General features: G+C 46.3%; 1 protein-coding gene across 3 annotated transcripts; it reads right to left on the bottom strand.

The window, feature by feature from the left end:
• Positions 1 to 24049, bottom strand: DCTD (dCMP deaminase). 3 transcript variants are annotated; one of them, XM_073219193.1, is made up of 7 exons: positions 23919 to 24049; positions 22428 to 22541; positions 21921 to 22056; positions 3035 to 3151; positions 1584 to 1680; positions 641 to 724; positions 1 to 312 (listed from the first exon to the last, which is right to left on the bottom strand). In XM_073219193.1, exons 2-6 carry the CDS (start codon positions 22533 to 22535, stop codon positions 646 to 648), a joined length of 537 nt encoding a protein of 178 aa, XP_073075294.1. In that variant the 5' UTR covers positions 22536 to 22541; positions 23919 to 24049; the 3' UTR covers positions 1 to 312; positions 641 to 645. The 3 variants fall into 3 exon arrangements, with proteins under 3 accessions (XP_073075294.1, XP_036852268.1, XP_036852266.1); XM_036996373.2 differs by lacking the exon at positions 641 to 724 and adding an exon at positions 23017 to 23147 and having other exon boundaries at positions 23919 to 24009; XM_036996371.2 differs by lacking the exon at positions 641 to 724.
• Positions 24050 to 27861: the final 3812 nt, after the last annotated feature.

Genomic DNA, 27861 nt, shown 5'->3' with positions numbered 1-27861 from the left:
GACAGGTCATCTACAGACACCTTTATTTTAAACCCTAAACCCACAGTTTATACAGACACAGATTCCATGAGACAGGAGAGACAGCCAGGAAGAGGTGAGGCTTTATATTCTCCAGATGTCTACTTTTGCTGCACTGGCTCGCAGAAAGTTACGTGTAACTTTGAGATGAAAGGCATTAGCAGCTTCTTAGAAGAGGATAACACCAATCTTCTGGAGATTTAATGAGATGTAACTCAGGGATGCTTCTGACTTGGTCTGCTGTTAATTGAATCAAAGTCAACGACAATCTTGCTGCACTTTGGTGTGAATTTCCTAAGCATTAAGAAACAAAATATATAAAGATATTATCCAGTGAGTAGTTAAAGCAATTTGTTTACTTTGGCTTAACCTACATTTTCTGTGGGGAGGAAAAAATTCCCTGGGATCCACTTGCTATTTTCTCTGTATAGGGGCCAATTATAGTGCACCATCCTGGGAGAAACAGCGGCAAGAAAGGGCGAAGACATAAACAGATGCCTGGGGGGTGGGCTTGGTCTCTAGGTTCTCCAGCGAGCAGAGTTCATGAATTATCAGGGAGTCAAAGGATTCCTAACATGTTAGCTGCACGATATGACTTAGGACTTAGGACTAGTTTTCCCACCAGATTTATCTTATTTTCCAGGAAATTTCTGCAGCCAACTTGGAATCAGTCTCAAGCACAAAAGAGTACATTTTCTCTTGGCTCCTACACGTTGCAAAAAAAAAAAAACAACGCGCTTTAGTGAGGATTAATTTTTTAAACCACAGTCTGAGAAATGCAGAAGTAAAATAAACCCACTCTATTTTTTTACTCATTCATGTGTTTCTGAAACAGTGAATAAGAAAGTATTTGGGGACTACACATATTCTTTTAATAATCAGTAAACAGTAAGTATCTATTATTGTGTAAATAATTTGGATTGAAAGGTTCATAAGGCACAAAAGTTCACAGAAATCACAACATATAACCCTTAATCTGTACTGATGAATACAGGGGTTAGATATGTTAGCAGCTCTAAGAACCCCGCTGCTTTGAAAGCTGTCACAGTCTCAAAAGATGTTTCTACCCTGAATCAAAAGCAGTGAGAAGTAAAACCTCCAATCTCTGCCCAGCAAAGATGATCATAAAAACCTAAATGACTCCAAATCCCAATTTAAAATGTTGCTGTAAAAAGAATTCCAGGTGTTTCAACCTGGCAGGTTACCGTCATCCTACATTTTCTGTGCTAGAGTTGCTACGTTTGCAAAATTGACAAAGGTTTAATGCTAACATCATAAAACTTGGGAATTCTTAAATTTCTCGCTGCAAGAATAATTAGCCCAAGCCTTGGATCTCACTCATCTTCAAGAGCAGTCACTAGGCAGGTTGTCTTCAGAAGCTTCTGTCCCTGCTCTTAAAAATCTACATGTACAAAAAAAATCTTTAGATCCTCAGCCCATCACATGGGAAAAAAAAAAATCCTCCCGAGTATGTAAGGCAGACATCACAAGTGAAAGTAAACGTCAGACGAGGTGAAATGTCATTCCTGCTCAGGCCTGCACCCCACCCCATTCTTCCTCCTCACCTGAAGACGACCCCTGCCATGTCGAACATGAGTCTTGCGGCCGTGGTCTCATCACTGTCATGGTATTTATCAGATATGAAAATGACTTCTTTGATACCTTCAAAGGCGACAGCGGAAGAAGCCCGTTAGCGTATGCACGTAGATGCCGCCAGCAGTGTGCAGCAGAGATGGAGCCCTTGTGTCTGTGAATAATCACCACCTCCGAGTGCGCTGGCACACAACGTCCAGTTACCGAAATGTGCATCAGCTGCTTTCGAACACAGCAGAGGATGGATTCTATTTAATCTGCCCTCCAGCATTTGTGGATTTTTTTCAACAAATGAAAAGGGAAATCATGTCAAGTAGTCACACCTTGATACGATTAACAAACTTTCTTTACTGTGGGCAAATATTCTTTATTCCCAAGGCCAGAATTCTTGATGTGAGAGGCGAATGGGGACAGTGGAGAGTACCGGCCAAATCAGAAATAAGGACTGCTGCGCTTCCAAGAAGGGTGCGGCGGACCGGAGCGGCCAGCTCAACGGGGAGCAGAGCTCAGTTCTCCTGTCTGTGTAAGCAGGGCCCACCTAAGGGCAGTGGATCTGGAGGGCTCTTGAGACCCCACTTGCTCCTCCGGCAGCCTCCACAGGGACCCCAGGAAGCTGGCCTGGTAGGGCTCATATTGGCTCTTCCCTCACGCCTGCCACCACCTCCACACTTAAACTCGCAAAGCATGGCTCACCACCACTGAGGGAGCCCACAGTATTCCTTGACGCAGGCCCTGGATGCTGCTACCACCAGACCTCTTCTGCTCGGAGACCCACGGGCTTGTGATAAACAGCCCCTTTGAACCACACATCTGGCTAACATGAGAAGTCTTTAAATCTCAAGCCAAGAGTTTTACGGAGATAAAGAGGAGCTGAATCTTAGAGGTGACAGTTAGAAAAAGGTGAAATATTCAGAATACAACAGTATAGATTTATGGCAACTGTAATGTAAGAAAAACTTAAAGAAGCACCACTTGGGTCTTACCACACTCTTATGCAAAGATATGTTTAGGTTCTCAAATATCTACCATATATTAATACAAATTAAAATTTCACATACAGACTCCCAGCTGACCTTGTTTCTGACAGAAGTTCATTTCCCTCCCTAATCTATGCACAATGTGTCAGAGAACTGTAAATCGACAGTAATTATATGCAATGCCTCTGTTGGGTTTTTTTTGGCAGCTTGCAGTTTAAGAGGTTGCAAACTAAATTAAAAACATGCTAAGAATCACAGAGGCTGCAATTAGTCTTAGATACCTGGCACGATTCAAAAACAAAACACGGGAAATATCTTGCAAAGTTGATAGTGCAGTTAATTTAGATCTAAACAACAGCAATTGAAGAGCAAAGCCATCTGCAGGGAGCTACCGAGGAGCAGGCGGCAATGCGGGCGCGACACACGGAAACAGCCCACTTGCTTACCCGCCTGGATGATGAGCTTGGCACACTCATTACACGGGAACAAGGCGACGTAGATCGTACAGCCTTTCACATCGGCCGAGTTTTTGTTCATGATGGCATTCAGTTCGGCGTGGCACACTGCGGGTTTGGAAGAGAGGAAGAAAGAAAGAAAAACTTAGATTGCGACTCATAAAGAATCTACAAACAGCGTTGAGGCATTCCACTTGCCCCTCTGAAATAACATGTATAATAGATTCAATTTTTTACAAAATCGATCACAAGCAGGACGTCCTGAGAATACCAGCGGAGGGCCACGTGGTCCGGCAGGTTGGGGATTAGCAGCCAAACTGCTCATTGCAGCAGCCCTTCGTGGAGAAGCACCTTGAGCAGCCAGGAGGGGCCGAGGTCGCGTATCTTCACCCACCCTGAGCGGAGCAGTAGCTCACCACTCCACAAGACCCTGGGGCATGGAACTGCCCACATAAAATGGCTCATTTGTGTGTTGATATTCACACTCAGGGGTATTCGCAGTGGCCACTAAGAGGGCAGGGGGCAATTTAAGAGAATCATGCAGTGAAGCTGAGCATTTCTGCCCTGAGGGATTTGCTTCACCTCGTGGTTCTCAGCTCACAGACACAGAAGAAAAATACCAGGGGATAACCAGTAGTTCGTCTTTTGTAAGAAAAACTTTCATCGACTTGATGGCAGGGAAAAGTGAAGTTCTTGCCACACTGACCCATTCCATCAACGATGGTCCCCAGACTTGCCCGAATTCAAGGTGACAGGGAGCACTTCCTCCCCTCTCCACTCCTGCACCCGTCAAAACCCACCCACTTTCCCAGGCTGCTGGGCAAGGGGTTCCCACCACCCACTCCGCAGCGCTCTCCTCTCAGGGGGGCCAGTGGTACTCAGGGCTCCGACTTAGTCTGGGATCCCCCACCTAGTTTGGGAGGTCGCTGGACTGCTGTCTTACATAGATATTTAAGGTTCTAGGTGCATAATCTAAATCTTTCTTACAATCTCCTTGTGGCAGTTATTTGCAAACTTGTCTGCACACTGGAATGCACGGGATCCTGGCCCGCTTTCCTCCCCAGGCCTCTCATTTCTGCATGCGATTGTAACGGTCTCTGTGTGCCTGTGTCTGGCAGCAATGCACTGGGACCCTCTCAGGAACGTCAGGAAGGGTTCAGTGTGGTCTATGAATACAACTGAGGAGGCCTTAAGCCTGTGCAGAAATGAACAGTCTCTGGCATTGTAAAAAAATCTAACGAAAAAAAAAGAAAAAGCTGCACTTAATCAGATCCCAACCCACCAGAGACTAGTTCCCACCAGCCACAGAGGGACCCAAGCTACTCTCCCTCCCAGAGATGCACTGGCCTATAAACCCCGAGGGAGCGGGAGGCCCCCCAAAGATGGGAGGAGGGCTCCTGCTCAGTGGCCATGAGGTATTGGCTGGGGAGAGGCCCCTCGATCCCTTTTCCTTCCCTGAAGACCAAGATATTCCCAAACTGGGATTAACACTGCTCAGTATTAAAAACAGTTAGACGTAATTGTTTCCTTTATTTCCCCCTTGAGGCCAGAGCCCAGTCTTCTCGGTTCTTTGTAACGCCCCCAGGGTCTAATGCAATGCCATGAACATGGTGTTAAATATTTATTGAATGAATAAAAGGAAATGTGGGTTCCAATTATTGATGGTGATGATGGGGAAAACAAAAAGTCTTCTTAAATTCGAATTATCAAAAATATGCTTTCCCATCTAATAAATACCTGCTGCTGATGTTGGCATTAGTATTCAGAACTGTAGAGTTTCTGAACCTGGTAGAAAACACTATTAGACTGTCCTCTTTCGAGCCTCTAAAAATTGTCACGTTGACTACAACTACCTTCTAATTCCAAGGCAGATTGGGACAAAATTTAACATTAGGTGTCTGGATTCATTAATGAAAATTACCATAGGAAACATTCTCTTGGGGAGCATCCGACATCCCTGTATAAAAAGGGTGGTTTATAGAAATAATACGAAGGATCATAAACAGATTTCCTTTCTCTTAACTACAAAATCACAAAATGAAAAATATAAAGCGTCTTGTTAGAAAAACATGAGGTCTGCTGGGCAATATGAGCGGCTGAGTGTCAGGCACACATGAGACTCCTTAAAAGGAACAGTTCACGATCCACAAGCCCACATATGCCAAACTAGACAGTGACGAAAACAAACGTAACGGAGGGTTAGCCTGCCCTTGACCCCTCTGGCTGACCCCTCCAGCCCCCCAGCCTCGAGGTGACCAGCGCCTTCTTCAGCCTTCCCGGGGCGGCCTCAGCCTACAAGCCCTGTCTGACTTACAATGCAGCCTCCCCAGCCCGCTCCTGAAGGGCTGACAGGAGAAACCGCACCCTAGGAGAGCCGCCGACACCTCGGCCTGCCCCTCCCGCCCGTACCCTCATGTGTGGTCTGTCTGGGTCCTGAGGTCCCAAGGACTCGTGTTCCTGGCCCCACACAGTCGGCTGAGGCCCACAATCTTCTCAGCTTCTGTGGCTCTGACCCTGTTTCCCCTCCAAAACTGCCCTGGCCCAGGTCCCCAGACTGTCCTCAATGAAACTGGGCAGAATTGCATGACTGTCCATGCAATCTGCTGCACGCAGGTCAGTCCCAGCGGAGTTGGGGACTCCCTTCCCTGGCCTGGCCATCCACACTCACCACATGACAGACACCGCCAATCTGGTTGAGGCCACAGAGCACTCAGGAGCCGGCACACCCGGCCAGTGCGGGGTTTGCCCCGGGGCCCTGGCTGGCCTGAGCACGAGGCCCAGCACCCCCTGGCCCGCATGCTCCACCTCAGGCCAGCACAGAGGTAGAGCTCTGCAGCCCGAGGCAGCACTGGGGTTCGAGGCCCAGCGCTGCCGCCTAAAGCTGTGTGGCCCTCAGCCAGGTACATGAGGGGCTCTCCCAGCTGGCAGGAATAACGCTGTCCCTGAGAACATACATTTCCAACTAAATAAATAAAATCATTTTTTAAAATACCAAGTAACCCAATTTGTAGCTTTTTCCTGAGGTGCCCAGTTTCCCTCCTCCCTCCTCTGGGACAGCTGATCTCCAACAGCAGAACAGGAGTCCTCTCTCCTACGGCCGACGGCAAGGCCTGGGGGCCCGGCTCTCCCTAGGGCTCCCTGTGTCGGGCAGGCTTCTCTCCGCCATGTCTCTGTGGGGGGGCTTAACCCCATCTCACCCGAGGGGGACCGCCTCGGCGCAGGTTCACTGGAGCCAGTCTCACACAGTGGAATGTTAGGGGTGAAAGGGCTCACACCAAGCTTTACTCTCATGGAGGCAGGTCGAGGGCATTCGCAGTTTGTTTCCACGTCTGCCTCCAGGAAGAGCGCCGGGCAGAGCTCTTTACATAGTGACTCAACCAGTAACAGCTCACTGCCTACAGGTGTAGGACCTTCAGCCTAGCAGTAGGCCCGTCATTTCACCAAGTACTTTAGGGTTGGGTGAGGATCCTGGCCATCGGAACTTCCTTTTCTCCTACAGCCCCAGTGTGAAGAGGCCATCTCTTCAGCATTTGAGGTCTCTTCTTGCTTTCAAGATGAAATTGTCCTGTATGCAACTGCAAGTCTATTTTTTAAATAATCTCTTGACTTGGCAATGCATACATAACCTCTAGTTTTCTCTAAAACAATACTTTTCAAAATGTAGGTCTTGAAGTCAGTTTAGTGAGTTATAAGCAATGTTGTTTTCCCTTTTAGTAAAATGGATGAAAAGAGACGGGGAAGAACAATCTGTGGCAAGGTTAAGTTCTTCCTACAAACTGTCCCAGGTGTGAACTGGGTTTTCTGGGTTGCCATATAAGAACTTTGAGAGACACTGTGAAACTGGTTGACCTCTGTAATGGGCTAGTAATGTTTACAACCAACTAATAAAAAAAAAAAAAAAGGCCTGATTGGTAGCATCTGCTGATTTCGGTGATGTAAACACTCCCACAAGGCCAATTTCAATCCCCAAGCCGGCAGAGCTGGGAAGAGACGCCCACATTCTGCTCTGGTGTATAGCTCCCACCTAGCCCTGTGCACACTCAGCTGCACCTAAACCCAGCATCTCTGCTGCAGTCTTTGGACCCGCCTGCTCTCGCCTGGCCCTTGACCAGTTGACTGTGCTCCCCTCTGCACCTGCTCAGGATCATCAGACGATGGGGGGTCTCCAGCCTCCCTGTAGGTCGTTTTCTTTCTTTTGCCTTTGTGGGCCTTTCCGCAGGTGCAGTTCTGCTCTTCCATTTTTCTCCTGTGGGGAAAAGGAAGTTCCGATGGCCGGGATCCTCACCTGAACCTAAACTACCTGATGATATGATTGGCCTGCTGCTAGGCTAATGCTCCCACACCCGTAGGCAATGAGCTACTACCGACTGAGTCACTGAACAGAGCTCTGCCCAGGGTCCTGGGTGGAGGCAGGGATGGAAGACTACGGACCTGCAGACTGCTGCATGCAGACGTGATTCTGGTGCCCAACCCACCACCTTGGGAATAAAACCAGGTAATGAACCCTTTTACTCCAAGAACATTATGCTGTCATTTCTTGGACTCATTGAATCCATAATGAACCTACCCAGGGCTGAAACCCTCAGGTGAGACACTCTATAGTCACCGATTTTAGGACTTCATCCATTCAGATTCCCAGATAGTAGGTCCATTTGTAAAATCCTGAAATCTACATTTCTAACCCCACTGCCCATCTTTGGGTGGTCTGAGCCTTCTCTGTAAGTCTTCTCACTACATCGCACAGCTATCTGACAGTAATAAATTAAAGAACAAATTTATCTTTTTCTGGTACGAGCATTTTTTTATCATGTTGCCTAGGAAAAACTTCAGCAAGAGCTATGAATATTGTGGATAAAATGAGAGTTTCTGTGGCCAGGATTCTCACCTGGCCCTGGCTGACTAGCTCACTGAACACCTATGGGCAATACATGGCTGCTGACTCTATACAAAGAGATCTGCCCAGTGCTCTGGGTGCGACATGGTGGCAGGGCTGCAAGGCTGCAGGAGAGCAGAGCAGAGGTTGGAGTTGGGGCAGCGCCGAGGACAGAGGCCCAGAGGACGGCTGTGCGGGACGACTGTGCAGAGAGGCCCAGAGGATGGCTGCGCAGACAGAGGGGCCCAGAGGATGGCTGTGTGGGACAGCTGTGTGGACAGAGAGGCCCAGAGGATGGCTGTGTGGGATGACTGTGCAGAGACGCCCAGAGGACGGCTGTGTGGACAGAGGGACCCAGAGGCAGAGACCGGCTTGCTGCGTGCAGACTCACTCTGAGTGAATGAATGAATGGGATTTTACTGACTGACCTGCCACCTGGAAATAAAGTTGGGTATAACCCTTTCACCCCAAGAATGTTTTGCTGTCAATTTCTTTGGTCACATTGAATCCATAGTGAACTTGCCCGGGGCTGAAACCCATTGGCAAGACAAATATACATAAGTGCAAAAACCAATCAAGGGGCAGTGATTCTGTTAGTGATCACTGGATGGACATAGTTTTCATATTCACAGTAGGAATAAGGACCAAGTATCCCAAAAACACACAGGATCTAGGAAGCATTCATAAACTGTCCAAAAAACAAAACAAAAAAAGACAGGTTTCCAATTACCTACCCAGAATTATTCATTGATGGCTAAGCAATAAACAAAAGAAATCTCCAAATAGTACAAATATATTTGATAAGCACAAAGAGTGACACAAAACACTTCAATTATCTCAACCTTGTTTAAAAGGAAAGGCATGAAAGTCTGAAAATATCAGATTAATGCTTATAAAGTTCTTGATTGCCAGGAGAACCTGTTTCAGTAATTATAAGACAATTCATATGCTTTGGTCTCTCTTTTTGTTCCCTTCTCTTACTGTCAGAATTCTGAACTGCATTAACCTTGGACCACTGAGAAGAGATTGTATAATTAGAAAACTGTATTTTTCAAATTCCCTCTTACTAGGGCTGATTAATTCTTACTGTCTCATGTAGGCAGTTCTCCAGAAGTTTGACAAATTAACAGGATATGTTCCATCCTTGGTTAGATTTAAGAGATCCAACACTTTATAGATTTAACTCTCGTCTCATTTGATACAAGACTAATACAGTATCTATTTTAGACAGTAGTATTATTAAGGTTGCTTAAATATTTTTTTTAAGCCCTCTGAATAATACTGAACAAATTCTAACTGCTGCACAAATATGTCAGCAGTAACTGGCTCGCCACTGCGGTGCATCGGGAAATACTGTGCCTCATAAAATTTGGAGCCAGGGAGCCTAATCTTCTACTCCAGTTAAAGAAACTCCCCAGACTGTTTAAGATTCCTGATGCTTAGTGGCACAGGATTTTACTTGATGAAAAGGACTATTCTGCCAGGCCTGACCTGAAAATCAGGCCCTGGTGTGGCAGCTCTGGTGGGGGCGGGGGAGGGTGGTGAGAGGGTCACACACGGAGCACCTGTTCCAGGAGGCCGGGACCTGGACCACCTTCTGCTAAAGCTGCCCAGGCAGTATTGGACAAGCCTCAGCATGTCTCCGGGGAGAGCTCCTCCGCCCCTGACTGAGGGCGGTGAAGGTTCCTGGGCTGTGAAGCCACCCCCGTTCAAAGCAAGGACAGTTCAGCTCACTGACAAGACAGAGGGTCAGGACTCAAGAGCTAGTGAACGTCTGTTCGTGGCCTTCTGGAAGGAAAAGGTGGGAAGCTTCACCCTGCAATTAATAATTGACATGAAATGGGGTATCCAAGTTCAAGGTTGGCCCGTGCATTTTTAAAAATAACTCAGTGCTCATTTTTACAAGATATTCCACTTCTATTCTGATGACAAAGCGTTTTGTCATTACTTCTTGGAATTAGGGTCTAAGTGATTTTACTTCTGGGGTCCTATCGGTCACAGGGTCACTAAATCCAGGCACCCACTTCCCTGTGCTCTATGCCCCCCAGATGATGTGACACTGAGGGGTGGGGCTCATCCTTGCTCCTCTAAAAGACCCATTTAGCTAACTGTTTCACTACTTCTAGACCTAAAATGGAATTCCAACTACTTATTTCTTAATTATTGAAAGATATTCTGACAATGCCTCATGTATCACTGCCAGCCTCCAAAGTACCTAGCCTTCAAGTCAATAATTTAACAATAGAGCAGCCTTTAAATTTTTTTTAAGGTATCATTGATATACAACCTTATGAAGGTTTCACATGAGCAACATTTTGGTTACAACATTCACCCACATTGAGTCCACCACCACGACACCCCATTGCAGTCACTGTCCATCAGCGTAGTAAGATGCTATAGAGTCACTACTTGTCTTTTCTGTGCTATATTGCCTTCCCCATGACCCCCCTACATTATGGGTGCTAATCATGAAGCCGCTTAATCCCCTTATCCCTCCCTACCCACTCCCTCCCCTTTGGTAACCACTAGTCCCTTCTCCAAGTCTGTGAGTCTGCTGCTGTTTTATTCCTTCAGTTTGGTTTGTTATACTCCACAAATGAGTGAAATCATTTGGAACTTGTCTTTCTCTGCCTGGCTTATTTCACTGAGCATAATACTCTCTAGCTCCACTCATGTTGTTGCAAATGGTAGGATTTTTCTTCTTCTTAAGGCTGAATAGTATTCCATTGTGTGTATGCACCGCATCTTCGTTATCCATTCATTTATGGATGGACACTTAGGTTGTTTCCATATCTTGGCTATTGTAAATAGTACTGTTATAAACATAGAGGTGCATATGTCTTTTTGAATCTGGGATCTTGTTTTCTTTGGGTAAATTTCTAGGAGTGGAATTCCTGGGTCAAATAGCATTTCTATTTTTAGTTTTTTGAGGAACCTCCATATTGCTTTCCACAATGACTGAACTAATTTACATTCCCACCAGCAGCGTAGGAGGGTTCCCCTTTCTCTGCATCCTCACCAGCATTTGTTGTTCCTAGTCTTTTCAATGTGGGCCATCCTAACTGGTGTGAGGTGATACCTCATTGTGGTTTTAGTTGGTATTTTCTTGATGATTAGCAATGCGGAGCATCTTTTCAAGTGCCTGTTGGCCATCTGAATTTCTTCTTTGGAGAAGTGTCTGTTCAGATCCTCTACCCATTTTTTTAATCAGGTTATTTGCTTTTTGGGTGTTGAGACGTGTGAGTTCTTCACATATTTTTGATGTTAACCCCTTGCCGGATATGTCGTTTACAAATATATTCTCCCATGCGGTAGGATGTCTTTTTGTTCTGATGGTGTCCTTTGATGTACAGAAGCTTTTTAGTTTGATGTAGTTCCAATTGTTCATTTTTGCTTTTGCTTCCCCTGCCCAAGGAGATGTTTTCAGGAAAAAGTTGTTCATATTTATATTCAAGAGGTTTTTGACTATGTTTTCTTCTAAGAGTTTTATGGTTTTATAATTTACATTCAGATCTTTGATCGATTTTGAGTTTACTTTTGTGTATGGAGTTAGACAATAATCCAGTTTCATTCTCTTACATGTAGCTGTCCAGTTTTGTCAACACCAGTTGATGAAAAGGCTATCATCTCCCCATTGCATATCCGTGGCTCCTTTACCATATATTAATTGACCAGATATGCTTGGGTTTACATCTGGGCTCTCTAGTCCATTCTGTTGATCTATGGTTCTGTTCTTGTGCCAGTACCAAATTGCCTTGATTACTGTGGCTTTGTAGTAGAGCTTCAAGTCGGGGAGCAAGTATTCCCCCCAGCTTTATTCTTCCTTCTCAGGATGAGCAGTCTCTAAATTTAAGCACCCTCTCACCTGCCACTACCCCAGCACACCCCTGAATTGTATCAAATGTTCGTTATTATGGCTACCCCCAAAATTCAAAGTAAGCACTTCTAGAATTTGACCCCAAACAATGTCACTCCTTTGTCCCCTCAATGAAATTTCCATTATCTGTAAGGAGTGATCAGATTCATTATTAGTTGCTCTGAAAGGATTTGAGATAAAGGTAGAGCATCAACTTAGAAACCAACAGTTATTTCACTGCTCTACTCCCCAAAGCAAACACTCCCCCAAAACAAAGCAGTGGGCCACAGCCAGCTTCTCCCTGCTCCTGCCCTGCAGCCCTGGCCGCAGTCTTCCTCTGATCTCTTAGAGGGCTCCAAAGCTTATCTCAGGCATGACCTCACAGTCAGAGAGCTCTGCCCCCTACTGCCAGAGGACAGCCCTTTGTACTCAGCTGCAGCAAGGAGAGAAAATGGTTCAAGCTGTAGACAACCCCCACATGGAGGCAGACGTTTCCCACATCTGTGTAGGGGTAAGTTTGGCTGCAGGAGCAGGGTTCAAGTCCCAGCCTTGATCAACTACAAACAGGAGCAACAGTGCCCTCCCCTTGCTATCTCTGTATCTGTATCCAGGGTTACAAAGATAAGCATGTGAGGAAGATGGTCATTAAAAGCGTTGTGAACCAGAAAGAGTTCTGCAGATGAAGTTGTTACCACTCATCAGAACTGGGCTTGTTTTCTGAGAAACAGACATGGCTGGTCCTCACTGAGATGGGAGAGGGTGTCCCAAAGCAGGTGACAGGTGACAGACTGCTCTCCTACCTCACCTGACCATGCCCCAGCCACTCCACTCCAGGCCCATCCCCTGCAGTTACTGGCTTTTCTATTCAGAAGCAAAGCTAACTGGGTCCCACTACCTTCCGGCATTCAGGGACACACAAGAGACACTTATTATGGCACGGTGAGCCATTTATTATGCTTGTGTGTGATCAATACAGATAACAGTGATAGTGTGGAAGAGGAACCCAGCCCCATGCCTGGAAAATGTGTGGAGTCTGTCCTGTTACCACCCTGTGCCTAGAGAGGAGGTCTCTGCTAGAAGGGATCACCAGCAGAAAGGAACCCTGGCCAGCCTGGGAAAGAGGAGATGGGCTGCTCAGCTAAGGGCAGCCAGACCCTCCAGGGTCTGTGTGCAGCGTGACTCCTAGGATGCCCAGACGCCAGTGGCACAGTCCCCAGAGCCATCCTACCCTCTGGGCTTCCCCTGGGCTTCATCCATGTGCCCTGGGCCACTGGGCCCTGCCTCCCCCATCTGCTAGTTCCATGACCTTACCCACCTCACCAAGGCAGAGGCTCCTGGCCTGTGCAACAGGGAGAAAAAGATCTGCCCTGAGAACCGCTACACCAACTGATACCGGCATGCTCACAGCACAGGAGGCCGACCTGGTAAACGCTGGCGCTCCCTAGCCCGCCCGCAGCCAGCCTAACACCAGTCATGCCTTTTTCTCTCTGCTCCTCTGGCCCCTCCCCTGCACCCTCCTCACTACCTGCGCTCAGGCTGCTGGCAGCAACCCGTGGCATCCAGGGGAGCCACTTAGCCCCAGTGGTAGTGCTTAGGGCTAAAGAGAGTTCTGACTGTGGGGTTTCTATTATTGATAATAAAGCCCCCAGAACTCTAATTACATTGCCTCCCTATGTGTTAAGGGCATACAATCAGGTCAGGGAAAGGAGGATGTGGAAACGCTACATTTCATCGATGGCTAAGTGAATCCCAGCCCCCTTCCCACTGCCCAAGTGAAAGACAATGTTTGATGCCAAAAATGTAGGAAAGAAACACGACATTAGTCACCAGTTTGACAGCTTTGTAATGCAAATACACACTGTGACGAGTCCTCACTTCCCTCTTGTGTTAACAGCTTTTAAAGGGCACACAGTGACCACCGAGCACTGAAAGAGGAGTCAGAGTGTGTTCTCATTAATTGCAGCTCTGCAAGACATGTCTCAGAAACCCACTGATCCTGTTTCAGCACAGAGAAAACGGGGCTCACCGACCCAACTCGGGATTCCAAGATGAGATCTGAGCCCCTGACCCTGAGTGCCTTTCCGGGGCATCTCTGCCTTATGCCTTTCCCCTCGCTACGTACCACCTTTTCTTCCTTGCCCCTGGTCCGGGCCTGCTCACGCCCCTCACCCCTCCTTTGGATGACAACCTGGCCCACCCTTTCCCGCACGACTGGAAGTGATCACATTCCCCACCTGCCAAGCTTTGTTGTCAGCTGTCATCCAGCCCCACTCAGAGTCCCTCCTACTACTCAGTGTGCGTGGGACACAGTCCCCTTGTGGGTCTCAAACCCCTTGCCCTTCCTTGGTTCATCAATCTCTCCTGCTACTGGATCATTCCCACCAGCAGACAAATGTCTGCTGCAAAAACAAACAAAAAAACAGGTTCACCTCCCAGTACAAACAACTGAAGACCTTCCTCCGAGCCCCGCCTCCCATTCCAGCCACACGCCTACTGTTCTACTGTCTCCACTCACATCTCAAACCTGTCTTCATACGCTGTGCCCACCTCCCCACCTTCTATCCTTCAACTGGCTCCGTGTGCCTCCACTGTACCACCCCATCAGAGCTGCTCTTGGCAGTGTCAGCGATGACCTCCAGGTTGCTAAGCCCCAGGGACAATCTTCAGTCTTCTCAGATCCCTTGGCAGCCTTTGCCATGACTGGCCCCTCCTTCCTCCTCAAAATGCTGCTCTAAGTATTCCCTGATGCCCCTCTCCTCGGCAGGCCCCCATCCTGCACCCCACTTCATGGTGGTGTGCAACCTTCAATAGCACCTATTCACTTCATTAATGTCTACCTTCTCCACAATTAGTCTGCAAACTCCTCAAAAACAGAGGATGTGCATTGTACTTACCATCACAGAGTGCCCAGCACAGAATACACACATTAAACGCCCATACGCATCTGCTGGGTCAGTCAGAGACCCCAGTCTAACAAACTCTGAAAAATGTGATGTATTATAAAATACAGTAATAAATTTTTAAAAAGGAAGCACGAGGACTCAAGAACTGTCCCATCACCAACAGACAACTCAAACTGATACAAGAATAGATGGCTCATTAGCACTTATTTCAATTCCTAAAAAGTTATAACTCACTTGCAGAAGGAAAACGACAATGAGGAATTCTGCTTCCCTTTTTCACCTAAACTCAAAATTAATGGCATTTTGAACCAAGCCTTTTAATTGCAGAATTAAAAAATTCATGCTCCGTTATCATATTCAATATTTTAAATTTACTATGGCATCTATCATTTGAAAGAAGCACAGAGATTAAATTTACACCTCCACTAATTGGCTGGTACCTGCCCTCCAGACAGTGTGAGAGGAGACAAGAGCGGGTGCTGCCTCCCACCCTTGCTCCCGTTTTCCCTGAGGTTCCCCATTTACCATGGGATTTCCCAATGCCAGGCAAGGAGCCACATTTCAATAAACACAGTCACATTCACTGATTCACAAAAGGATTTGTAAAGTCCTTTCTATTTGGTCTTAGAGTAGAACCTCTTGACTGCAAGTTCCAAGACTTGTCTCCTCTGTTCCTATATTTTCTTGTACTTAGACACAGGGTCTTTCTTCTTCTTTGCTAGCTGCCAACCTTTTGTCATCCAATGTCTTCTAATCTCCATACCCCTCCTGTTTGAGCGTGCTGCCTCTGTCCACAGTCATCCTGGAACCCGCGCAGATTTCAGCTGCTGGAAGGAGGGAGGGAATGAAGTCTGTTTCTCTTTACTCGTTTGCTCACGTGCCCACGTGCACGTTCAGTCTCACTGCCCCCATCAGCTTTCCACGGCCCTGTGGCTCTCAGCCAGGATGCTCTTAGAACTGCCTGTAACATCCTCAGCAGAGAAACAGCTAACCTAATCTGCTGAACTCAGAGCCATGCAGCTTGATTTTCCCTCAGAATTCTAGAACATGGGGAGTCCTCAGTGATCATTTATGTCATACAGATACTGAGAAATAAATGTCAGGTCATGTGCCTGACAACCCCACAAGCACAGGGCATAAAACAGCACACCCGGAAGCCAGGCTCGGGACGGCCAGTCCAGGGTGCCTTCGCTTCAATCTGTTCATTGTTGTTTTAAATACTGTGGGCGTTTTCTTAGCTACTGGGCATATTAAATGCATGTAGAGTCCCATCCAAATGGAAAACAAAGTCCTAAGAAGCAAAAGCAAAAAGCAATATAAATATTTGCAAAAACTGTCCTGGAACTAGGTTTTACTGCATATTTCTATGAGCAAATACTATGTACATACCCTACCTGAACACCAGTTTTTACAAAGCCTATGAAAGAGATCTGGGGTGAAAAAAAAATTCCAAATAAAATCAAAACGTAGTAATTTAAGCCAAATTCAGAGAAGATCAGTCAAAATAAGCACATCAGTTTTATAGATCAACAGAATAAAGTCTATAACTACACTGCACAGCACCCCAAAGTGTCTAAGCAAGGACTCATCAACTTAAAAAAATTACAGAAATGACATTTATCATTAGGAATATCCACTTGCATGCAGATACTTAACACGGGCTCACATACTTAGCACAATCTAAACAGGCTGAATGTGGCCCTGAAATTTTATTGAGGCTATTAATTTCTCAATAAACCTTTTCTTCTGAGAGAGAGTGTAGAGATAAACTTCAGCCCATATACTGGTCATCAATTTGGAAATCACTTACCTTGAATTATTTAAAGTTTTATTACAAATTACCATGAGGTAAATGGACTCTTTATAGAACTAAGATAAATATGTATATTTTCATGGGGAGGTTTGATCCCCATAGGTAAGCATTTTAAGCTTTTTGCTAAATTTGCTCTTTAGAACCAGGAGCTTTCTGTTACTATTACAACCTTTGTAGATATTCAGAGTGAAGCAGAAATCTCTAACTCTTCAAAAATAATTAACCCTGAACCTATAGATTAAAACACATAGATAAAAATCAAATAAATTAACCAAAATACTCAAGATCTATTCTTTCCTGAAGACTATTTATAAGCAATTATACCTGGAGGTGAAATACACGTGTATCAAGCTGGTTAATTTTCAATGGAAGCTGCATACATAAGACCTTGTGTTTGTGTTTACCTACAGACAACACAGTGAAACCTGAGTTTGCCCCAATTCATAAAAATAATCTACTTTATATCTTTCCTGTAAACCTGCTCAAAAGTGTTCCCTTGATTTCATTAGTTCTTTTGTACAGAAGACCCTAATTAGATCCTCCACTGGCCACAGCTCCCAGATGGCCAGGCAGGGTAGGAATGATGCGAAGCTGTAAGTGAAATAAGTTGGTATTCTGCAAAAAATAACAGCAAGTCATCAGAGCCACAGATCTGCCTAACAAAACCAGAGGGCATTCAATTTCAACTGGCTGAAAGAACAAATTTGATCTTAATTACTAAGAAGCTCTTACAAGTTTTGAGGAAGTCACAGCTTAAGAAGGATCAGCCTCCTAACTTCTTGATAAATTAGTTTCTCAAGACTAACCTTTTGGATGCCAAAAGAAATATATCACATGCGTGGCAGTGAGGAAAATGTCAGTGTTCAAGGGGGTAAGGTAAATGGCTAAGCAATCGCTAAAATGACATCTATGCATGCTTAATAGTAGGCTAAACCTGAAAAATAAAGGATTAGCTTAAATTTAAAATTTAAAGAAGCACTGCCACACACTGGCAAGACTGCTTAAAGGTGCCATGCTGACTCTTGCCTAATTAATTCCAGCATTTTCCTTCCCAACATTATAATCCTTTTATAGTCTTCCAGGAGAAATATGAACTGATTCTGAAAAAGACCCACATTCCCATTTGTGCCCAGTGCATCCTGAATGAGGTGCCCACTCTTGGGACATCACGACCACAGTCCCCTCCAGGGTGAAGAAGTGTGATACAGCAGGCAGAGCAATTCTGGTTTCTTGATCAACTGGGGTGGAAGTGGAAGCCAGGCAACAGGTGTGCTTACTCCCAAGTCTCCTGGCCAACAAGAAACAGCACGGCAGGATGCATGCAGGCTTGATGACTGCAGCTAGCGAGTACTGCTAAAAATGTGACATTTTGCAATGGCTCTAAGGATAGAACAGGCTGATTCTACTCACTCTCTCTGGTCTGTGAACTATGTCATCAGAATTGCTTACAAAAACCCAAGGAAAGAGTGGTATCTGAATTACCACTAGTATTTTACCTCCATTTCATAAAATTGGCATTTCAATTAAACATGCTTCCCTCTCATGACTTACACAAGGAGAAAGGAACTGAAGCTGTCAGCTGAATACTTCATCCTGCGGTAGGCAAACCCTTCACATAAAAATAAAACTCTTCTGAGTTTTTTATGGCAAATTAAATAAATCTGCTGCTTCCCGGTTTTTTTATTTATCATTCATGTCACTATAATAACGCCGACTCCTTCCTGCCACTTAATGTTAATGACATCAAACTATCTTTTGGATTTTTCAGGAAAAGGAGATAAAAAGTTTCTTTGGCAGGGGGAATTGTCATTTTCCATATTAACACTACATTATAATCAAATTGTTCCGTGAAGTTTTGATCCTAATGCTGGAAGAACAAAAACACCCTTTAAAAATGCCTCTCCGGAGACAGAGCCCGGAAAAAGCTCCCATCTTCCCATTATTACAAGTTTTCTGCGTTTCCCTCCTTTCCACAAAGTGTCAATCAGGACTAATGACTTCCCAAGTTAACAGAATTAGTACAGAGCATTACGTTGAGTATGTTACGGGTAAACTCAAATTCAACCAATTCCCAATCTCCCCCTCGGAAAAATGTTAAAGGAAGTCATATGCAAATGATGTGCTAACTAATCCTAGGTGCAGGCCATCTGGGCCTAGCCTTGGGACCCTGGGGACCCCTTCATCTAAGCCTCGGTTTGCTCAAGTGCACGATGAGATGAAGAGAACAGGTGGTCCACTTGGGATCTAAGCAACTTTGGAAAAACTGAGTCTCCATGCCCCACAGGTGAGACAGAGCAAGGTAGAGAAGGACACTGACCCCAGATTTAGGAGATGTCACCCTGCCTGGGTGGCACTATAGAAGTCACTTAACATTTTTTGTACCTTCCTTTTTCCATTAAAAAAAGTGAGCACGCTTAGACCCCGTGGGCACAGAACTCCAGGCAGTACAGAGGTTCTGCACGGGGTCCGAGTATGGGACACCTGGGTAAACGTCATGTCAGGCACATACGCAGGCACACACCAAGGCTGTTTGATAAAATTCAGCAGCGTGCACTGCACTGCTGACATCAAGGAGGCTTTGGCCATCATGGATTTTCTCACTCAAAATATACTAATAACCATATTGATCTCATTTACATGGAATCATAAAAAAAATCAGAAACATTTTTTATGGAATCAAAAAAAAAACACACAACCAAGCTCACAGATACAGAAAATGGACTGGTGGTTACCAGAGGCTGGGAGGTGGGGGGCAAAATGGGTGAAGGGGATCAAAAGATACAAACTTCCTGTTATAAAATGAGTAAGTCAGGGTGATGTGAAGTTCACGGTCACTGACTTAGTGACGCTGTATTACATATTTGGAAGTTGCTAAGATTGCAGATCTTGAGAGTTCTCATCAGACACAGAAAAGCATTTTGTGACTACATATGATGATGGATGTTAACGAGACTTATTATGATCACTTTGAAGTTGTACATATGTAAAATTATGTTGTACACCTTAAAATAATATAATGTTATAATGTCAATTATATCTCAGTTTTCAAAATAAGGTAGTAACAGTTTAACTAGCATCATATAGGGGTTCTGGAAGTTTTTTTGAAGTTTAAAAGAGGATCCCCATATAGTCAAAAGAATTAGGAAGTCTTTGGTCTAGAACCCTAGCTAGTCTCTAAAGCTCCTTTATAGGGATTAAGACATAGTCTGTTCTTCCTAAAATAGTAGCTCAGATGCCACTAGTATCAGCGAGGCGAGAAAGGGTTCAGCCCACCCAATTTCAGACATTAGCACTAATTTTTAAAAATTAACTGAAGTCTTAAAACAGAAGTAAAAAGAGAATTTGTATTTTAGTCAATTATCACTTAACATGTCTATTACATCTAAGGCACTCCAAACATTATTCTCCGAAATCCCTTGAAAAGATATGACTGAGTGTACAGTTATAGCCTGTTATCATTATTTAGACTTAAAGCCCATCTCCACGTGTATTACGATGGTAGTAATACCAAATGCCTCTTAAAAACCATTTAATACCGTCTACGACTTTTACAGTACATCAAATTACAAGCTCACTCTCATGAAAGAAAATTGCCTACATTCTAACCAGCTCCACATAAAATGAATAATTGATAAGTAAAGGCAAGAAGCTTTGAAATCCTTCGAGGTATCACATGGATAGTAAAAAATAATGCATACAGACAACCAGGGCCATGATGCTCAGCTACAGACAATTCAATAGAAAACCACCATGAAGTTGGACAAATGCCGGTGTGGGATTTTTTTTTTTTTTATTCCTCCCTTCTGGAAAGGAGCTCCGAGAGAGCTACTCTCTCCAGTTTGGATCTCAGAACAGAGAAAATCAGCTACTTGAGACGCTCCAGAAGACCAGGAGGGGGGTGGGGATGAAGGGCCAGGACTGCAAATCCTCTGGCTTTGAGGTCACCACCACGGAGCTGCCTGGGGCTCACGGTGACTGAAGACCCTGCAGAGCGCACAGGCCCACGTGGAGGGCCACTCAGTAGGCAGTGGCATCTTTTTGCTGCCAGCCTCAGTGCACAGATGGACACCCTTAAGAACTCCTCCAAATGGGGGTTCAGCGTGAGGACCGAAATTGCACTGTCACCTCAGTGAAGTAGCGGCTGTGGTGGCCACACGTTTCAGTGTAGATCCTGACCACATCGAACCTTTCACTCTAGGGGTTTTTACAGGGGCACTGCACTGCCCCGTGACAAATTACCTTTGCATGTACCTACAAACACCCCATCATTTCCTTTCTCTCTTACCATCAAAGCTTACGGAGTCGAAATGGGGGGGTGACAAGAATTTCTAAAACACATTAGCACATTTTTCATTGCACACACACTGTTCAGCCTATGCAGCTGAGGCTGAGAACCCGGTTTCAGCCTCTCCCAGCTGGAGTCCTACTCTTCTGACTCCTATGAGGGGTGAAGTTAAATGGGCTAATGTGACTACTAAATCCCCTTGCTCGCGAATTATGTTTTATTCCCTGAAGCCCTGGGTGCTGTGCAGCTCTCCCTGCCTCATTCCTTGGCTCCTTCCCCTTCTCCAGGCACATTCTCTCCTTTTTCTTTCGAAAAGGGAGCAGTTTTCCTGGATTACAAAGAAATTTATGAGGCTTATTTAACATGATTAAGGTCCAGGGACATTAGTAAAAATATACACATTAGACTAAATGTGCACTTGGAATTCTTCAGGAGGGAAACGCAGAGAACCTCCAAGAGGCGAGTCACTAGGCAGATGGGTCTTACATGGTGCCTTGGGCCTTCTTCCTAAAGGCACATTCTTTCCCATTTGGATGGCCTTCATCTGCTTTACTTCCAGTGGAGGCAATCTGCTCATTTCTAGGCATAAATACAGATCCTAACATGAAAAATCAGTCACCGGCATATGCTGCCTGACTTGCCTCATTTGTGGCATTCGTGGCTTATTCTCCAGAGAATGACAGGAAAGTGGTTCTCCCTGGCGATCAGAGGGGCAACAGATCACAAGAAGTACCCTTGCCTAATTTAGAAATGGAAACCAGAGACGGCCAGGCCAAAGGTTTTCGATCCCACACATCTGGCGTGTGGTCTGTGCACACAGCCCACTCTGGGTCTGCAGAGCCCCCACAACGGGAGGCGGCTGCTGCGGCGTCCAGCGCACAGTTGGGTGAAACACGCCAGGCCGGCCGCAGGCAGCAGAGCCCCGGAGCTCAGGGCTGGGCTGTGTGACCAGCACCTCGCTTCCACCCACTGGCTCTCCCTGGAACTGAAGGGACAGGGACTGGAAACTGGGGTCGTTCAATAGGATCTTCCTTCCATCCAGCTGTTGATGACTGAAAACCATGAAGACACTTTCGGACCAACTCTCTTGTTTAAGCACTCCCCCAGGCTGTGCCACTGAGCAGAATGGAACACGAGCATGCCCTACCGTAAGGGTATTTGGTGTCCAGCTTATTGGCCGCTGTCCTCCTCCAAGGCAACAGGTCATCGCTGCACCCGTTGGGCATCCCATTGTACCCGATGCCGACAATCTTGTTTTCTGCGTTCACGATGCAGGCTCCAACCTGCAGGGAAACATGCCCAAAGGCTTGGTGACACCAAGGGGTTAGTCTGCCACTGGAGAGGCCAGTAGACACCAAAAGGCCTGCAGAGCCCCAAAGCACTGAGGTCTCCTGACTCATGTCTGTGGCAGATCCCACAAGCCAAAGAAAGTGAGCCTCCCAGTCCCAGGCGGATACAGGAGGCATGGAACGATGGCATGTGACAGTTTACTCTCTCCCAGGAAAACATAAGTCCACAGGAATGTAGGAAAAAAGACAGACTTAACTCTTCTTTTCTAAGTTGGCAGGTGCCTACTGAGCCTCCTTTTCCAATTTGCTCATTTGTGTATATCTCTGTATCTATGAGGGTCCAAACATTCCCCTATAAAACTCACCTGGGAATTTGGATCTTTGCTTCTCTGTGCCGATAAGAAGGCCACCGCCATGAAATACTCGGGCCACTCCAAATAGTCATCACGTTTTCTGCAGGGGGCTTCACTCATGATGCCCTGGAAGGAAAACACAACAAATAGCAGTTGAGAAAATCATTCTCGTAAAGTTGCTTTCCGATTCAACCCAACCACATTTAAACTTTAGATTTCCAAACTCCGACAATTGCAGTTACATTTCTCAATAAAAAAATCACAGAACACACACCCCAGACATTCTTCGGTTTTAAGAAAAAAATTAAGAAGCTAAGTCACTATTTCATAAATTTGTATTTGGCACGGGTAGCTTCACATTCCCAAGTGTCACATTTATTCACTGCTTTCTCAAGGTACTTTGGGATCTTTTTCAAGTTACTACAAATGCCTACCCTATAAATTGTCCTTGCCCTTCACCTCTGAGCCCTTATAAAATGGAGCGGGCACAAGAGGGAGGGGAAAGAACACTCACGGTGAATCATCTCATGCATTTCAGGCCCTGTTATTCACATCGTCTCATTCAAGCCTCATTCCTTGGCTAAATCAGAGGGCAACACACCTTACAGACTCGGAGAAGTGGCTGGCCCCGAGTCACACAGGTCTATTATCCATGCCAGTCAAATTCCATTTGGAGCTGTAGGCACTCTGATATTACCAGATAATTTGTCCCTTCCTTTTCCCCTTAGTTTCCTGGGATGGGACATAAGTTATCAACTCCGAGTCCTGAAAAGTGCCCGGGCTATTATCAACGCAAGGTTCTGGTATCATAGGTTTTAGGAGCACAACAGGGACAGTCCCTGAAGGGCGTCTAAAACGTCCGGTAAGGGTGGGGCGGGGCGGTTTCGGGGGAGAAGTACCAAGGGCAAAGGAGGGCAACACGACAGCTGGGGAGAAGTTACTGAAAAGTCTCGAGAAAGCCTAGACGTCCGGGCTCGGGGTGGGCGCGACCGTCCCCACCCTTGGGCTGCAGGCTCTCGTCGTCGTTAAGCGCAGGCAGCAGAGCCTAAGACGGGGGTGCAGTGAGCCAGTCGGGCCCGGGAGCCACGATCACCCGCTGATCAAACCAAGTTGCCCAGATTCTGAGAAGCCTGCGCCCTCAACACGAAGCGACGCTGGATTGGACCGGGTCACCGCGCGGCTAAGGATCGCCACCCACGCCCTCCGCACGGGCGGAGGTGGGGAGGGGAAGGAAGGTGTCCTCTCCACGGGGCGCGCTCCTTGGCTCGGGTGTACCGCTCCCCGGCGCCCCGAAACCCCGCTGCAGGCGCAGGAAGGGCGGCCGGGCCAGAAGCCACGCTGCCCCCAGGCCCCGTCCCTCCGATCCCGGGACGAACCCGTGCGTCCCCGGCTCACACGCGGGCGCAAGGACCGGTGGCTGTTTCCGGACTCCCGGGACGCCCTCCCTCGGGGACCCCTCTGCCCCCCTGGGGAACCCCAGGGCCCCGAGGCGCGCCCGCCTACCGCCCGCCGCCCGCGCCCTCCTGCGGGCCCCCGCGACCGCGCTCCGGGCCGCGCTCGCCCCGCCGCCTTCCCGCCGCTCGCCGGGGACGGAAGTGCTCCGCGGGGACGGGGCGGGGCGGGGCCCGGGGCCGGAAGGCGACCGCGGCCGGCGACCTCCGGGCCTGGCTGGCGGGGCGCGCCAACCCGCCGCCGAGGCCCCGGGCCCGGGCTCAGGGTGCTCCGCCCGCGCCCGGAGCCGCCCCCGGAGCTCTGCCGTCAGGACCGCCCGTGCCCTTCGTTTCGGGTCTGAGGCTGTGGGGCTGGGTTGTTTGCACTGTGGGTCGTGGGCACCTGGTCTTGGTCTCCGGCTGGGCCTGCTGGGCCAGCTGGGCCCCCCTGCGGGTGGACCGGGCGGCTGCAGCTGGGTAGGCAGCCGCGAACTGGGTGGGACGGGGACGCTGTGCCTCGAGGCCCAAAATGCCTCGAAGCTACATTTGCATTTGCGCCTCGCTTGGCTTGCTTACTGTTTGCACTCAGATTTTGTGCGGAAGGGCCTGAGATGCGTGTTCAGCCTGCTCCTCCTTCCCAGCCCCCGCCACGGCCGCACACCTCTCAGTAAGTCCCCCGTAGCGTGGGCCAGGTATAAAATTGGGCGTATTGTTGCAGTTGTTTAAAAGATCAGAAGAACCCGACCCAGGTCAATAAGAAGGACCATCGGTGGCATTTCTGAAGTCACAGGGAACTGAATCTGATTTTCTTGAACTTCCATGTTCTATTCCGACGCGTAGCGCCCCCAGTCTTGTGACACATTGGTTCTGGCAGAGAATGAGAAAAGAACCCCTTGCTGTTTCACACGTGGGGCTTGAGGATACTGTCAACGCTCCACAAATGACAGTTACTGTAATAATCAGGAGTTCTGACCGCTAATCCAAACAAAAGCTTGTTAACTAAATTAATTTAGCCTCACAGAGGAAGAAGGAGGAGAATAAACAAGTTGGTTCTATCTAATTTCTCACTACAGCAGACACATCATTCTTCATCGCCCTGGTCCAGCCTGTAGCTGCAATAATTAAACTATGTACTGTTTTTGGTGGATGCCGGGAAAGCAATGGGGAAAATACTTCATCGTTAACTATAGATTTTTTTTTTTTTTTTTGGCCCTGGTAAGACTCAGGCTTCAAAGAGCTGCATAGATTAAAATGATGATTTTTAATGTCAAGTCAACTTTACTTGGCCATCTTGTTGCCACTAAAATTTATTGTGTGCTGTGCCCCTGGTTCCCCTCCTCCTCCCAAACCCGCTGCTTGGTGTTTGTGACACTCATTTATAACCTTCGAGTCTTCAGACATCCATTTCTCTTCTTACCAGTCTCCAGTCAATACATCACCAACTGCTGCTGGTCCTTCAACCACAGCGTCATTAAGCTTTTCTTCCTTCCTCTGCTCTGTGAAGATCGTCATACATAATTTAGTTACTTCTCATCATTCTCCATTTTGGTTGACTCACACCGTCCCCTCCGCAATAAATCCAGGATCCGCTTGCTGCGGACACATTACCCTGAATGTTCTTGGCATTTCACTAAAAGTCTCTCGTCTTAAGGCACCGTGCATAATACAGGAAGCCTTCCTGGGTCATAGTTTCACAACTTCAGGTTTCAATTCTTCTGCATCCACAGTGAACCCAGGCAGCCAAGGAGGAAGAAAAACGAATTCCTTGGTTTATCTTGCTCGTTAACACCTTGTAACTCCCACGTGGCACTGTCGGTATTAAATCTCTCTTGTTAATACCTTGTATTTGGGTTGATGATTGAGGATCTTTCTCCACCCACCACAGACACAGAGTCTGGGCATGTTTTCAATGGTATTGAGAGTTAGGAGAGGGGACTTCACGCAGCGGTGAACACGATCACATGTTCTAAGGAATACAGACACAGACTTTGGCTTGGCGCCTCTATTTACAGGCCTGGAGGTTATCTATGTCTGATCGACAGCATACCTGGAATATATTTCAGTCCCTCAAGGGCAAGGGATCAAGACTGAAAGGACAGAAGTAAACATAAGATCCTTCTGAGGCTATGTCACATGGGGCTTTGAAGGCATTCCCGGATGTCTGCTCCACCAAAATACTCCTGACCCCTGCTCCCACCTCCTGTGCTTGCCCCTGGAAAGGACGTGACTTGCAACCAGGAAACAGAGGCAGGGAGTCTGTTCAGATGCCAGTCTATGCATCACATTTGACGTGGGAAGGGCACACACACTTGGAATCAAACCAGACTTCAAGTCTCATTCCACTTCTTATTACCCCAGTGACCTTCTGAAAGTACTTATATTCTTAGAGTCTTTGTTTCGTCATCTGTAACTCAATAACATCATTAACTTTTTTATCATTTTTTTAATTTATTTGCTACATGCTTAGGTGCCTTAAATCCCAACAATGAACAGGCTAAACCATTCTTGCTTCCATGAGGTTTATCCCCCACCTCAAATAAATGCTGAGTAATGAATCTCATTGCTGGCTCAGCTAACACAGTACATGTTATTACAAGATAAACTGTCTGGTGAAATATCTTTGTTCTTAACTCAATGATAATCAGGACCAAAAACTTCTTTTCACAGCTCAGCAAATACCCTTACAGGCCACGTACTTATGTTTTGATACAGCAGTCCAACCCAGAGAGGACTGTTTAAACCTTAAAGTAAGGGGATGACTAGAATATCTGCTAAACCAGAAAAGAAGTCAATGAAAATTCTAGGAAAAAAAAATTCACTATGTGGTCTTGTCGGTCTACACACGTTGATATGTGTATGAGTGCATGAGGTCAGTTTTTCACGTTCAGTGAAAGGCATACATACAGACTACAAACATATATGACAGAATATTCTTAGCAAAAAATATATATATATTCAAGATTCCTACATAGAATTTGTGTTATGAGTTGATGCCCCCGATTATCATTACACATATCTGAAATTATAATGAAGGTCAGTGAGGAAATGTTACCTGGGTACATCCACAAAGCCGGGTGCTCTGCTAAGGTATATGCATAAATGCTTGTTGACTAAATAAAGGAATTGTTTGGAGCTTGGAGCATGCAAAGCACCAAGAGACTCCTTCATCTGTAAATTCAAGTTACACTTCCCCATCTGCTTCCTGTACAGAGCTGAACTCGTAGCCTCTTTCATACATAACTGGTGGAAGCTGATGGAAATTACATGTCTTATCCCTTCTCAAAAGAAAAAAAATAATGAAATGTAAATTTAAAAGAAATGGGCAATTTTCTTGTACCACTTTATATTTCTGTGTAAGTTACCAAGTGCCAATTATCCTCACTTTTTAAAATTCAGATTTGTCAAGCAGCATGTAAGCTTTCAGTGTTGTACAAGAAAAGATAATGCTCCGTGTGGAACCGTCACTTACGCGAGTTCTGCCAAAGCGCCTACCAAAAGAACTTGTTCAGATTGCTGGTTTTATGGAAATATTAATGATCTCATTAAATTACCCCTCTACTCTGGGGTCACTGTGGAACTCATTGAAAGGCCATCAACATGGTATTACAGTCCCGGATAGAGAATTATCGGCATCAAAGTCACCACTCCTGCTGTAGTATTTTACCCAATGTAATCAAAGCCCCTGTTAAACTGAATTTGGAAGTTAATGGCTATCCTAACCTGCTTGACATGTTGTGTCTTCCCTCAGCTAACTGGAGAGCTCATGGGAGGTAAACCTCTAAAATGGGAAAGCAAGAATCAACTTAAATATTTTAGTGTTGTGCTCACTGTGTACAGGCATATTGACAGCAGCTCCCGTGGCAGGGCCACGACAACGGGATCCATGCCATGACGTGAAAAGTCACCTTGTACAGGTGTGAATAAACGCAGTAAGGAAGGAAGCCTATCCTGTTTGAAGTACTATTGACACTTGCAACATAATAATTTATAAGAAATATCTATTTGATCATTCAGAT

The sequence above is a fragment of the Manis javanica genome, chromosome 12, assembly GCF_040802235.1.
Source record: "Manis javanica isolate MJ-LG chromosome 12, MJ_LKY, whole genome shotgun sequence".
Lineage (NCBI taxonomy): Eukaryota > Metazoa > Chordata > Mammalia > Pholidota > Manidae > Manis > Manis javanica.
This window is presented reverse-complemented; position numbering and strand designations above follow the sequence as displayed.

Excerpts from the sequence above, each read along its gene's own strand:
- DCTD (XM_073219193.1), bottom strand. The coding sequence starts at position 22,535 with ATGAGTGAAGCCCCCTGCAGAAAACGTGATGACTATTTGGAGTGGCCC. Across the intron at positions 1,681-3,034 it reads CAAGCTCATCATCCAGGCGG|GTATCAAAGAAGTCATTTTC; the intron begins GTAAGCAAGTGG and ends TCGCCTTTGAAG. Across the intron at positions 725-1,583 it reads ATGGCAGGGGTCGTCTTCAG|GAGCCAAGAGAAAATGTACT; the intron begins GTGAGGAGGAAG and ends TGCAACGTGTAG.